This window comes from Brachyhypopomus gauderio, chromosome 18 (assembly GCF_052324685.1).
Source record: "Brachyhypopomus gauderio isolate BG-103 chromosome 18, BGAUD_0.2, whole genome shotgun sequence".
Lineage (NCBI taxonomy): Eukaryota > Metazoa > Chordata > Actinopteri > Gymnotiformes > Hypopomidae > Brachyhypopomus > Brachyhypopomus gauderio.
In genome coordinates, this window is record NC_135228.1 from 5541186 (window position 1) to 5552628 (window position 11443).

General features: G+C 41.6%; 1 protein-coding gene and 1 long non-coding RNA gene across 2 annotated transcripts; one reads left to right on the forward strand and one right to left on the reverse strand.

Annotated features, from left to right (window-relative positions):
* Positions 1-526: 526 nt before the first annotated feature.
* LOC143482373 (uncharacterized) lies at positions 527-5264 on the reverse strand. The gene is made up of 9 exons (XM_076980720.1): positions 5259-5264; positions 3568-3676; positions 3285-3402; positions 3155-3191; positions 2658-2911; positions 2257-2467; positions 1093-2082; positions 884-947; positions 527-653 (listed from the first exon to the last, which is right to left on the reverse strand). The coding sequence occupies exons 1-9, from the start codon at positions 5262-5264 to the stop codon at positions 559-561; spliced, it is 1884 nt and encodes a 627-aa protein (XP_076836835.1). The 3' UTR covers positions 527-558.
* Positions 5265-9105: 3841 nt separating this feature from the next.
* LOC143481419 (uncharacterized) lies at positions 9106-10626 on the forward strand. The gene is made up of 3 exons (XR_013122024.1): positions 9106-9221; positions 9326-9863; positions 10502-10626. It is a non-coding gene; the product is annotated as an uncharacterized LOC143481419 (long non-coding RNA).
* Positions 10627-11443: the final 817 nt, after the last annotated feature.

Consider the following 11443-nt stretch of genomic DNA (forward strand, 5'->3'; position numbering starts at 1 on the left):
AAATACCTTCCTGATGTGATTGATCTCAGGTACATATAGGCTTTATTATCCTTTCATATCCTTTTTTTGTAAATTACCATAGACCTTGCTTAACAAACTATTATACAAATTAGTTTCATTATTATTATTATTATATTTATTTGTTTAGATACGATAGTCCCTATTTCTCTCTATGAGATGATGGGGTCCAACTAGAATATTATTGGTAGTTATTTTGCTATTTGGGGGTGGGGATGCTGCTGTGCAGTACTGTTATTACTGAATTTAGACTTTTTAACAATTGTTGGGCTTGAAATCATCCGTCCAATCTGCCAACAATAGTCATGCATATTGCCTTCTACTGAGAGTCTTGTTTTGTAGAAGCTTATCAAAGGGTTCACTTTTTAGTTTCTGTACAATAAAAATGGGAATTGTACCATAATAAGAAGTCTAACTCTTTAATGTCATGTGTAGCCATGCAGGTGTCACAATCAAGCAGTCTGTTTTTCTTTTTTTTCCATTTTAATTGAATAACACATTTTCTACTTCCAGCAATATCACATAAGTAGGTGTTTTCCCTCATTTTCTGCAGATCTTGGAGAAAGCTGTTGCCAGTCTGGTACGCATCGACTTTCTCCTGAGCTTAGGGATGGTCTTGTCAGAGGTGGATGGTGCTAAAGAGGAAAGATGTGCCAAAGAAATGGTCAAAGCAAATAGACGGTGTGAGAGGGATGCTGTGTGTAGTCTTCCATGCTGTTGTCATTATTGTTGTTCATGCCCTATTAGTTGTGCAGCATGAAAGACAACTAAACCATGGAAGACTACTATACCACGGACCCCTCACTTCTTTATGCATAATACTCTCATGAATTAAACTTCACCAAAGAAATACTAAAACACGTACCATCTGGAATATGTTTGTCCACCACCTGGTCCTCCATGTGAACACGCACTTTGTTTGTCTGTTTCTTTAAAAAGAGAAGACAATTTGATAAAAATCATTCAAAATATGATTCTGACGGTAGCATAAATGTATGGTTGAAAATCATTCAGAAGAGCAGAGTCTAAAGCTAATGGTGTGACTGGGAATAAATACACTTTAAAAACAGATACCTTGAATCTCAGCTTCAGAAATCTTGGACACCTGAACCACCGAGAAGATTTCTTCTCCAGCCCCACGTCCACCGTCTGGGCAGCACTCTGCGGAGCGGAGCCTGTACGGTCCTGTTCTGACTGAGAGGTGGTGATGCCAGCGAGGTCACTGATCACAGTGTGGGCAATCACAGCTGACAGCTCAGAGCAGCATCGCTGTCGTGACTGCTCCACTTCTAAGTCAGCCTCCGTCACAGATATGCTTTCATAACAGTAGCGCCCAAATATAGTGTCAGGCTTGGTGCAGGACGTCAGACCAAGGCTTTGTTGGAGTAGTTTTTCGGTAGCTGTGTTCACAAAGCTCCTCACGATGCCTGACTGGAGTGCCTCCTTGGAAAGGTAGGTATCTGACAACACTGACCGAGTCCCCTTGCAGCTCATTTGTGCTTTTACTTGGTCCAGAGCCGCAATCCTTTCCAGCATCAAGTTCCTCACTATAGGGATGAGCTTCTGAGAGGACTGCCTGAGGGAGTCTATGGAGAGCATGCTGTCCAGTGCTTTCCAGGAACACTCAGACTCCTCATTTTGCTCAAGGGCACCACTGCTGATAACTTTTTCACCAATTGCTTCAAAACTGTCTAAAATTATGAAGTCACTGAGGGCTTGTAAATGCATGACAGATGGTGTTAATATCTGCCTCATGCACAAAACCTCCAGCCTTTTCTTCACAAATGTAAACAAATCCTTTCCAATTAGCTGTCCAGCAATTTCCTCTTTACAGAATGGAATCACTGACAATAGGCATTCAATAATGCTCTTTGTGGTGGTGATGGAGTTTAGCAGTACTGATGCTGACCAACTCGTGATTGTGCAGGATTCCAAAAATCCCAGCATCCTGGTCTTAACTGCAAGCATCAGATTTTGGGCGATGTCCTCAAAGTAGCTTACAGGCAGTGTAACACCTTCATGGAGGTCAGTATTGCAATAAATGTCCACAAGACATGAGTTAATCTGGAGTAACAACATGTGCAAGAGTAGTAAACAAGATTGTAGTCACTGATCACTGGCCTTGGTCTCACACTGCATATATTGCTAATAGATATATAAACACATCAACTATGGAGGAAAACATGAATAATAATAAAAATAATAGAATAAATGAACTAAAACATTTTAGTCCCTCACCTGCTTTAGGGAGTCATCCACAATAGCGGACATGACGCGGCTGGTCTCTTTCATATCGACATGCTTTATCTCAGGTGGCAACATATTCATAATGGCCCTCATGACCTCTCCATAGATATGGCTGAAGATCCTGTCCTCTGAGATGCCAAAGATGACCCTGAGAGGCTTTGAAAAAGATGATGTGCTGCTTCTTGAGTACTCATCATACCTGCTGAAAGTAGGAAAGTTTCCCAATAAACTATAAAATACATAAAGGAATCACAGGCTTGATGACATTAGAAATTAAGCCAAAACTGTTAAACTCAGTGCCCGTGGACCGAGTTTAACTGAGTAAATAACTCAGCATATCAATACTCCAAATGAATACTCACCACCAACCTTCAGACTGAGTATTAACTTACATGCACAAGGTAGCATACATTAAAGGACGAGGGGCACGACTACGCCTGCTCGTCGGTCCGCAGTTGATCTGAGAGGGAGAATCATGTGTCTCTCCATGCTCCACCTCATGAGGGCTGCTGGAGATACAGGTTCCTCCTGAGGACCTCACCCCTAACAGGCCTGACTCAAAACCTGGAGCAACCACCTCCTTCACTGCTACTTTGACCCATGCTGAGATTTTTTGCAGCACTGCAATCAAATCCTCCATTTTCATCTAGTTAGGTTAAAGCCAAGTGTAAAACGTTCATCAGTATCCAAAAGCTTAATGATTTTTAATTATTACTTTTTTTAACCTTAAGCTGATTATTTCTTTAAGAAGTAAAATGCCAATGCAAAGAACATGTACTGTTATGAAGGTCTGACCAGACATGGCCAAAGGCTCATCTTGCAGACAGACATACTGACAGACAGACACACAGGCAGAGATGAAGACAGAGAGATAGAGATTCGTACTCACATCGCTTGGCAGTGTATTCCTCAGCTCTTGCCAAAGTCTGAAAAGAAAGTGTTACATTGTCACCTAGTTTAATCTTCCAGCACATGTATGTAAAGATTGAGTATGTGATGTGTGGAGAGTGAGTACTTACTCTTCAGTTAGAACAGCTGCATTAGTCCCAGAGGTGGATATGTCTCCATCACTTTTGACACATGGAGGAGTGTTGAGATCCTCCATCACTGCCTCCTCCACACTAGTACAGCAAACAGCTGTGGTGAAAGAAACATTTACTTTAAGCATCTATGAGGCAAACACTAATGATGCCCATAAACAAATGTCACTAAAAACATAAATTATGGAAAATTATACTGTTATGAATAAATAACCGTATAATGCATCACGTTTTGGTAACATGTCATCACGCTAAATCTCACCTGAAAACCATCTGCTATGGTCTTTCTTTGCCTGCTTGCTTTCCACGCCGGGGGCCGACACATCACAGCCCTCTGCAGGAAGCTCTTCTGCTGGTCCCGCTTTGTTAGACTGTAGTAGAGAAAATGAAGAAAAAATGAGTTTCATGATTACCGATTTTGCATTTCTCAAAATCCTCCACAAGGTGGCGTTATTAGAATTGTTGTGTACGCGCTAAAAAGGGAGGAAACTGGTGACGCTTTACGAGTGTCCCATAGAAAACTATTGATTTTCTCATGCAGGCCTATATATAAACTTACTGACATGGGTAAACATAGCGTGAAGAAATAATTGACGACATCATGTTAAAGTAGGCTACATTATGCGTTAAACACGTTGTAGAATGCTACCCTTTCCTGTGAAGATAATACAGGCTGCGGACATCCGCGCAGACACGATAGGGGGAATACGAACATTTTATAATTTAGATTTTTTTTTTTCAACCCCGCTGGACTCTCAAGGAGATAATATTAATCGATCTTAATAATGACCTCAGATGGTTAATAACCAATATTAATTGGTTACACATGTGATAAGAGGCCGTAAAATGAAGTAACTGGGATGTAACCGGATAATTAATGTTAATCTGGCTCTCGTTCATTCATTTTCTGATTCGTTCACTGAACCTACTGTCACCCAGAGAACTGTTGCTAAGGACGTGATTCACGTTTGCGCTGCCACTCACTCACATTTTCTTTTTGATTGCACATTTAAGTTGATATTTTCATCTGAATGTACAGTTTTTATCTTAATGTTGCTCTTAAATTAATATTTATTTTGCACTCAGTTGTAGGTTAGTTCATACTTATTTTTTGTATTATGTTACAGTGATCCTGCGCCAGTTCGTGCTTCAGCTTTTGTGAATTCACTCTTTCACGGGTTTTCATAAGATATTAATGGGAAAAATAATTCGCGGGTCATCACTTTTTCGCCGGTTGTCTGCGGAATTCGATCGGCGGAAAATATATATATTTTATGATTTTTTTACATGACAAAATCCCAAAATGTATAAAAATATATTATAAGTATTAATTCTAACAATTAACAAGGAATGTTATAAATAATAAAACAGTACGAATTATAGTAAATAGTGCATATTTACTCTCGGAAACGAGAACCATCATCACACACATGCACAGAACAGTGTGGGAATGGTTATTAAGTGAACGGGAAAGGTTTATGTAAAGGCGTGGGGAGGGTTTATAAAGCCTTAATATAGTGTATAAAAACTTAAATAATTATACCGTTTCTATTTTCGGTTATTGCGGGTAGTTCTGGAATCTCCAGAATGCGATAAAGGAGGCATTACTGTATTTGTAATGTAATTTATATTTTATAATAATTTATATTTTATAAATCCAACATTTATAAATTTTCTACAACACTCTCCTGGTCCATGAGGCCGTAAACTAAACTGAAACATGAACCGTTCAGCCGTGTATCCGAAACGACATGTGGTAGTATAAAGAAACACCCCTCAAAAACAGGGGAACATTTACCTGATGAATTTTAATGTTGCATTGTGTTCCAGGTTTGAAAGTGCTGGAATTTAGGCTAAAGTACTTGAAAATGCTCGACTGAGAAGCTAGGCTCTCTCGAACTTACTCGGACTAAAGTGAGATTATGGAAAAAGCTCAAAGGAACATGAACTTACCCTCATCATTTGTCTAAACAGGATCACTTGGAATAGTCACTCTTTTACTCGCACAATATAACGCTGAAACGCTGTAGTAGCTACTTCAACTTCAGTGACGATCTGTAGTTTAAACGCGTCTGTGGCGACTTTTATAGGTCTCCTGCGTTGTGACGTCATATGCCGTGTCGTCATAGTAACGCAGTTAGACAATAACTAAAACTGCTAATTTGCCGAGACATCAAATCATTTTGGGCTGGCCCATGTTAATCTCAGTAGTTTGGGCCGGGACATTTATCACACCCACTCTGGCCCTGGACATGTATCAGATCCACTCCGGTGTTATCAAAATCTGTGCTACCCATCGAATGTCCTACCTAGAGCTACTGCGCATGCGCATGAATGTATTTTCATGTCAGTGTACAGCGTACACCTATAATTTTGCGTTGTCAGCATTTTTTTCTCTTGAATTCACAATGAGGACTGTCCATTTATTTTGCCAATTTACTTTTTTGTCAACAATTGTTAAATATTTTTGTGAATATCCTCGGAAAGACCTGAGAAATATCACTACTGCTTTGTTTCTAATACGTGGAGGTTCCAAATGTCTGCTAGTCAGTTTGTTTTACCCTTGCCAGTAAATAACTGTGCTCTCTTTTATCATTCCATCCTAACTGGTTTTAGTTGACTGCAGGGGCGGACTGGCATACATTACTACCGGGGATTTCCCCGGTGGGCTGATGGGTTAGTGGGCCGCCGGTGGTTTAACTCGGCCCGTGGAGGAGCCATTGCCGCGCACTGCGTCCCCGGTCCGTAGTCACGCTGCTGTATAACGGTGTTATTACCTCCCCCGCTCCAGTCACACTAACCTGCTCAGCGCGGCCGCGGACTGAGCCTGTAAACACATGAACGAGTTGGACCGGGCCGCGGACAGATCCTGTAAACACATGAACGAGTTGGACCGGACTACGAAAACATACAGCAGCTGTGTCACTTATTAATACAAGTAGACACGAGTAGCCTCGTCCATACTAATGCCACATTAATGATATCTCCCTGTTTGTATCCCACGAGTGACAAGAGAGAGAGACGCCAGTTGCACACTGACACTGCTGAGGGTCTAACTCATCATGTGATCCCTCCGCCACACGGTTCACACTACTGAAACGTGAAAAAATAGGTCCGCATTGCTGTAAAGATGGAGCAGTCTAAGCCAGGGTCTAAACAAACTACGAAACGTAAACGTGGCGCTGAAAAGATGAGAGAGAGAAAAAGAAAAGCTGCAGAGGTTACTCACTGAGTGAACAATGTAGGTTTCAGCTTTCCAGTTTCCTGTATTTTGTCAGGGTCAAATTATTAAGTGTGTTAGTTATTTTGTTATGCTACTATGTGGCTTTTTAATCATATTATTGCTGGAAGTAATATTGTCCATATGATAATAAAAGCTGTCATATACACTACGTGCCACCGGGGTGGTGTAAAATGGACACAAATTAAGTATTATAGCGCCAGAGATGTCCTGTTACAGATACATTTTTATGATTGATCAGGTACACTACACCCAGATTTATGAACTGGCTGACAACACTAAAAAATCATGTATAAAAGCACACATTTGCAGGTGTTTATGGATTTACTTCACTGAATGATTTAATTGATTTAGTGTTTTCATTTTTGCACTGCCTTCTGTGTATTTCTGGGTCCAGCTTACTAAGCCAACTTTTCTGACTAGAGCTACACTGATCCAGGTAACATAAAAAATATGTTATCATAAAAATAGTTCAAAAGTCAAGTCTTTTTTGCACAGATTCAGTGTTTTGGTTTTTCAGGAGGCATGACCATTAAGGAAACCGTTTGGCAAAAAATGCAAAAAGCAATCACAAATGACCTGGCAAAAAAATAAAATAAAATAAACTGGACTGAGAGAAAATTGAATTCAAATAATCAACACTGAAAGATGTCATCTTTATCTTACTGTCAGTGGCGTGCACAGACATTTTGGGGGGCAAGTGCTGGGGGGGGGGGGGGGTGAAGGGCACTTTTTAGCACACGTGGAACACTTCATTATAAAAAAAACTACAAGCACATGTTGAATGAAATTTGACTTTTATTTGTAACATTCTCTAAACGTGAGGTTTCAATGGAAAAAAGTCACACCGCCAACTGATAAAATTCATATCCAATATTAACTATATACAGTCATGTCCTTCAGTTAACTTCTGTTTACCCTCCACTGTCTGCAGGCCTTGTTGCATATATTTTGCAATTAGTCAATCAATATAGGCCTACAATTAAGACAGTAAAAGACTGTAAAGTAGGAGAAGGAGTTATAGGCTACTGAGTGTTGTCATTACATGAATGCAGATGGGCATTTTTCACAGGTAATGGGGAACTTCCCGTTTCTTCTTTCACAAATGAATGTGTTAATTTATGTTGCCTACCAAAACCTATACAACAGAAGACGTTCAGCTTAATAGATTTGCAAACTCTACCTTAATTATTTGTATGTGGTCGTCCTCACGTTATCTATCATTGATTTGGGTTAGAGCGACTAGTTTATCAGGTGACCAGTCAACTAAAATGCTTAGTAGTTTGGTGCTGTATGAGACATTTTACTGCACAACAAAATGATTTCACGTGGGGCTTAGAGGGCAAACGGTACGATTGTACTTGATGTGTATGTGACTTGGCTGGTGGGGCATGGGAGAAGAAGTCTATCTGTCAGCGTGCGTGCTGTGCTGAAGACGCTTCCTTCCACTCGCTGAACTGAACTGAACTGCTGTGCATCTGATGTTAAAGGAAGAGAGAGGTCGGGTGTGTGCGAGGTGGTGGCTCATTTCAGGGCATTGTTTTTAAACGCTCAGGTTTCCAAAAGATCATTTCAAACCGACCTCAGTAAAATGATAATAACAGTAAGTAAAAAAAATAAAAAACACCGAAGTTTCAAAAGGGCACTTTCGTTGATAAAGGGCAGAGTTGGTGGTGCTTTAGCACCTGATGTCTGTGTGTGCACGCCACTGGCTGCCTTGACAACTAGGATTTTAGTTCTTTCATCTTTCTGCTTCTCAGCTCGCTTTTCGGAGGAAAGTCAATGTCATAGTTTTCATGAACAGTCCGAAAATGCCGCTCCACGTTTCCCTTGTTTGGAATAGCAACGGCACACTGCCAGATGAGGCAAACACACTTAGAATATGACATAGTGAAATATAGTGAATATGACATAGTGAAATATAGTGAATACGACATAGTGAAATATAGTGAATACGACATGGTGAAATATAGTGAATATGACATGGTGAAAAATAGTGAATACGACATAGTGAAATATAGTGAATATGACATGGTGAAATATAGTAAATATGACATAGTGAAATATAGTGAATATGACATAGTTAAACAAATCCTCCTCCTGTTGTGTATGAAGTGGTTTTAGGCTTCTTACTCGGACCAGCTACGGCACTCATTTTTATACCCTTTGTTGTTTTTAGTTTAAACTGGAGGCTAGCTACGCAGCAAGGTAGCTAGTTAGGGCGGTTTAACGCGCATGTGTAGGTTGTCAGAAGTTCAGATGTCAGATTGGCTACCCTGTATGTCAATCAAAAGGGAACCGTCAGTGCAGATGGATGATAGCTGTCATTCATCCACTACTTTTAATGTCATGTGATCTACCCTCACTTCCGATGGGCCCCCCTGCTGTGGAGCATCTGCAAGAGAGAACTGCCCCCCTCTCTCAGACAATCGTTCTTATACTATTTTGCTAAATGATTACATCATACTCGTGTGACTCGTTTGTTTCCCAACAAACAAAGAAAATATGAGCTGTACAAATTGTGGGTCAAAAAGTGTGGACGTCTGAGAGGACCTTCATCTACAGCAGGGATATGCAGTGCTCACTTGCCCACTGATATCAACCGTACACTGAAGAGGGCACATGTTAGAGAAGGAGCAGTGCCACAAATTTTCAACCTTCCACACCATTTGCAGGTAGTATTGTTAACATTTTTACCGTGTTTTTAACTATTAATATTTTTGCTGGTGTCATCCATGTTATCATACATCTTAAGGATGTTATTTCATATTTCTGTCAGCAAAAGCTACCAGCTAAGAGAAGGAGCCATAACAGTGCATGTGCCCTGAGACCCCTTCAATGCAGTGGGCCAAGTACTTCATACATATGTGTGGTAAGGGTTGTGTTTTATTGTCAGCAACTAGATGGAGCAATGGTTAGCCCATCACTAACCTTTGCTCCGTCCATGACAGTGCTCAGATCTGCATCAAAGATTGGCAGACACCAGAATTAGAACTTCAAACAAGAATTTTTATCATTTATTAGACCTCTTTCTGAGAGCTGCTTTTAAGCTTGGCATTTACAACTAATGATCAAGTATTCTTGATCATACTGTCATTTTTTGCAGGAACATACCTATCAAAATGATGACCAAGATTCCATTCGCAGCAATCAGGTATCCAAGCTAGGAGAAGACTTGGAAAGGCTCAGGAAGAAGGCAAAAAATGGCAAAGACAGAGAAAAAAGAGCAAAGTCTCTCTGCAAGACTTTGCTGCAACAGCTTTCAGAGAAAGACCTGATAAACTCTGAACTGGAGCATCAGCTGCAGTCATATAGAGGTACATAAACTGCACAGTAAGCATTAAAGGACAGCACAGAATATGGAGTAATCATGTTTTATACAGAAAAACACAAATAGTTTAATTTCATAAATTATGGATACTTTGATACATTATGGATAATTATGTATACGCTCTTTCTTGCTGCAGAAGCAGAAGCTGCATCAGAAGTGCACAAACCTGGTTCTTTTTAAAGGCCAGTAAAGTTCTAAGAATGATTTTGTTTTTTAGTTGGATTTCAAAGTTGTGTTGTTATTGTCAGGAAATCTGAACTGCAAAGTAAATATTTTATTAAAGTGATGAAAGTCTCGTTCATTCGTTGTTTGTACACCGTTTTGTTTGTTTGTCTAGTCTTCACGTGTGTGTTTTGTCCTCGCGTGCCTGTGAAATGTTGCTTGTAATTCCACGCATGCTCCTCCCCTTAAGTGTAATGGGGGGGGGGGGGGGGGGGGCGCTGTGGTCCCGTCACGGGGAGTGGCACGGAGGGCGTCGCTCCTGACGGAGGCCCTGGCCCGGTAAGTGGGGGGTTCTCCTGATTTGGAGGAGACCCTTCCCCCATTGTAGGGGGGATCAGGGTAGCCTGTGTGTTGTTAGTGTTTATGGGTGGGTGTGTGTGTGCATTTGTGTTTTCTGTGCAGGTGCTTCTCTCTGGCAGTGGATTGTGGGGTTCCTGGACCTTGTGGGGGTCTCCAGGAGCCCCCTTATGTTGTGGTGTGACTGGAGCCCGGTCATAAAGAGCCCCTCCCTAAGGGACTGGGGCCCCAGGATGTTTGGGGACCATGGGGCTCCAGTCTGAAGAGCTACTGCTGAAGATGGAGATCCTCCCTCCTGCCCGGGGTGACCAGGAGGCCCTTGGGGCTGTTCCCCAGTCCGCGACGGGGGTGCTCTAGGCCTGGGTCTCTGGCGCTCCTGGGTTGGGTGGAGGAGTCCACCTCGTAAAGGGAGGCCCTGGCTGGGGCTGACTCCCCAGGAGGCTGGGGTGGCCCCTAGCAGAAGGCAGGGGTCAGCTCGGGGAGGAGGTAGGTCCAGGAGGTGACGTAGCCACGCCTCGGGGAGGTAACCTGCACACACATGCACCTCGGACGAATAAGGAGCCGTAGCTCATTGTCCTCACACATGTGGGGCTAAGCGGCAAATGCCGGATAGGGCGTGAGGGCCCTGTGATCGACCTGGGGCGTGGTTTTGTGTTGTTGACGGCCCAGACGGTCCAGGGTCCCGCCCAGGTGGGTGAGCTAACGTGTGTGTTTTTGTGTTTCAGCTCCTGTTGGAAGTATTCCACTGTGCCTGGAAGGATAGCATTATTGAGTACAAACGGGCTCTCACTAAAGCACGCTCAGCATACTTAGCCTCACTGATAGAGAAAAATAAAAACAATCCTAGATTTCTTTTTAATACTATTTCTAAACTTACAAAAAATCAAGCAGGCGCAGAACCTCAGATTCTACTAAACCTCACTAGTAATGTATTTATAGATTTCTTTGATAATAAATTTGAGAATATTAGACAAAATATAAAACCTTTTATTAGCAATAAAACTGGTATGTCATCTGGTTTGGTTGATATTGATTTAAATTACATAC